Source organism: Camellia sinensis, chromosome 1, assembly GCF_055761805.1.
Source record: "Camellia sinensis isolate YWXY chromosome 1, ASM5576180v1, whole genome shotgun sequence".
NCBI classification, from domain to species: Eukaryota; Viridiplantae; Streptophyta; class Magnoliopsida; order Ericales; family Theaceae; genus Camellia; species Camellia sinensis.
This window is the reverse complement of record NC_138961.1, coordinates 53,293,833-53,296,376: the sequence shown is the minus strand read 5'-3', so window position 1 is coordinate 53,296,376 and position 2,544 is coordinate 53,293,833. Positions and strand designations below refer to the sequence as shown.

Sequence of the window (2,544 nt, the reverse complement as noted above, 5' to 3'; positions counted from 1 at the left end):
TAATTAAATAGTAGAGGGTCAAAATGGTCATTTTCGCATCTAATCCCAACAGTGGATAGTCCCCCACTTTCTGTCTCACCCCCCCAGGACACAATAGTCCCCCATATGGGGGACATGGAGTCCGGCCGGACATGGAGTCCGGCGGACTAAAAAAAAATCAAACGGCGGATAAGGAGCACTATTTAGATTACAATCCAAATAGTGGATAGTCCCCCCCCCATAGTCCCCCCAATCAAACAAGGCCTAAGTACGTTAATGTGAGGGCTTCCTCTGTTAGTTCTCAAGTTATCCATACAACTGCCCACAAGGAGGACTATGAAGAATGGGTCCTAGCCACTTTTTATGCTAGCCCAAACCCTATTCTAAGAGAGGCTTTGGTGCCGTTTGGAAGAGTTCATTTGGGCTCTTTTGGCTCTTTGAGTCATAAAAGACAGAATAGGCTATTTGAGGCACAACAGATAAAACATTATATCCAACCCATAATTGTTACATTATTCTCTCAAAAAAAAAGTCAAAAAAGTCAAAAAATTAAAAAGTCCTTCCCAAACTAAACTTTTGAGCCTAGGCTCAAATAGTCGAAAAATCAAAAAGCTAATCCACTTCCCAAACGCAGGCTTTATGGAACGAGTTGGACGAAGTAGCGGAGAACATGGAGAAACCATGGCTGGTAGCAGGAGACTTCAACGATTATGCAAATCGGAGTGAAATAAGGAGTTTTTCAAACAGCTAAAGCACAACTAGGACTCAGAAATTCCTTGAAAGAATTAACAATTGTCACTTGATTGATTTGGAAAGCTCAAGACCCAAAATGACTTAGACTAACAACAGACAAGGACTCACTAATGCTATGGAAAGATTGAACAAGGTGATGTGCAATTCTGATTGGAGAACTTTGTATCCCGAAGCAAGTGTGAAAGTGCTCCCCAGAGCATATTCAGATCACTCTCCCCTCATTGTGTACATTGAAGATATGCACTCTCTTAATCCTTCAAATAGACCGTTTAGATTTGAGGTTGCTTGGATGTCTCGTACTGGCCTTTTGGATGTTATTAACTCCTCCTGGTCTGATATGAATCATAAACTTCTGGATTCCACTGCTGAATTTACTGTTAGAGTTAGAAAGTGGAATAGAGAGGTTTTTGGAAATATTTTTAAAAAGAAAAGACAGTTATTGGCTAGAATTGAAGGCATCCAAAGAGCCTTGATTGATAACTTTAGAGAAAGATCTCATTACCCAGTATAATAATGTTCTACTGTAAGAAGGGATGTGGTTTCAAAAATCTAGATCTAAGAACATTACCCTTGGGGACAAAAACACCAGATACTTTCATATTTCTACTATCACTAAGAGGAGAAAATTGAAGATAAATGCCATTAAAAATAATGAAGGTAATTGGATTACTGAGAAAGATGGTATTGTTAGAAATATTATTGATTATTTCAATGACCTTTTCAAAAAAGAGGTTATTCAACATTTGGGTCATTGGAAAAACATGACCATAACCTATTTTACTCAGGAGGACAATAAGGGCATGCTAAAGCCCATAACTAATTCTGAAATTTCGAAAGCTGTTAAAAGCATTGGTGCCTTTAAAGCACCAGGAAAAGATGGTATTCAAGCTTTATTCCACTAGAATTACTGGAAAATTGTAGGACATTCTATGTGTGAATTTGTTAACTCCTGTTTCCAAACTAATAGGGTTCCTGATGAAGTTAATGAGACTCTTATTGTCCTGATCCCAAAAATTGAGAACCCTGATACAATCAAACAATTAAGACCCATAAGCCTTTGTAATGTCACCTACAAAATTATCACTAAAGTTATTATGGGAAGAATTAGACCTCTTGGATACACTCATTAGCGCTAATAAGAGCAGCTTTATTCCTGGGAGAAATACCACTAATAATATCATAATCACCTAAGAAATCCTTCACACTCTGAGATGCAGAAAGGGAAGAAGTGGGGGTATGATTTTCAAAATTGATCTTGAAAAGGTTTATGATAAGCTGTCTTGGGACTTTATCAAAGACACTTTGCATGAGTTTAAACTCAATGATAAATGGGTGGATTTGATCATGAACTGTGTTACTAATAACCATTCCTCTATTCGCTAGCATGGGGAAATTTTTGAGGGTATTCACAATGAGAGGGGACTTAAACAGGGTGATCCTTTCTCCCCTTATCTCTTTATTCTTTGTATGGAGAGATTATCTAACACGATCATATCTAAAGTGAAAAAGGGGTCTTGGCAAGGTATAAAAGCCTCAAAAAATTGTTCACCTTCATCGCATCTGTTTTTTTGCTGATGACCTCATCCTTTTTGCCAAGGTGGATCAAATTAATTGTGAGACCATCATTGGGGTTCTTAATGAATTTTGTGAAGTTTTTGGTCAGAAAATTAATTACTTGAAGTCTAAACTTTTTGTTTCCAACAATATCCCTTTCAATCAAGTTAGAGCCCTAAGCTCCCAAAATGGCATCCCCCTCACTCAAGATCTTGGGAAATACTTAGGATCTCCTTTTCTCCACAAAAAAAGTCAGCA

The 2,544-nt window shown here is 37.7% G+C and overlaps 1 protein-coding gene across 1 annotated transcript; it reads left to right on the top strand.

The window, feature by feature from the left end:
- Positions 1–847: 847 nt before the first annotated feature.
- On the top strand, positions 848–1,634 carry LOC145796867 (uncharacterized). Its single transcript, XM_082882404.1, has 2 exons — positions 848–1,167; positions 1,286–1,634. The coding sequence occupies exons 1-2, from the start codon at positions 848–850 to the stop codon at positions 1,632–1,634; spliced, it is 669 nt and encodes a 222-aa protein (XP_082738530.1).
- Positions 1,635–2,544: the final 910 nt, after the last annotated feature.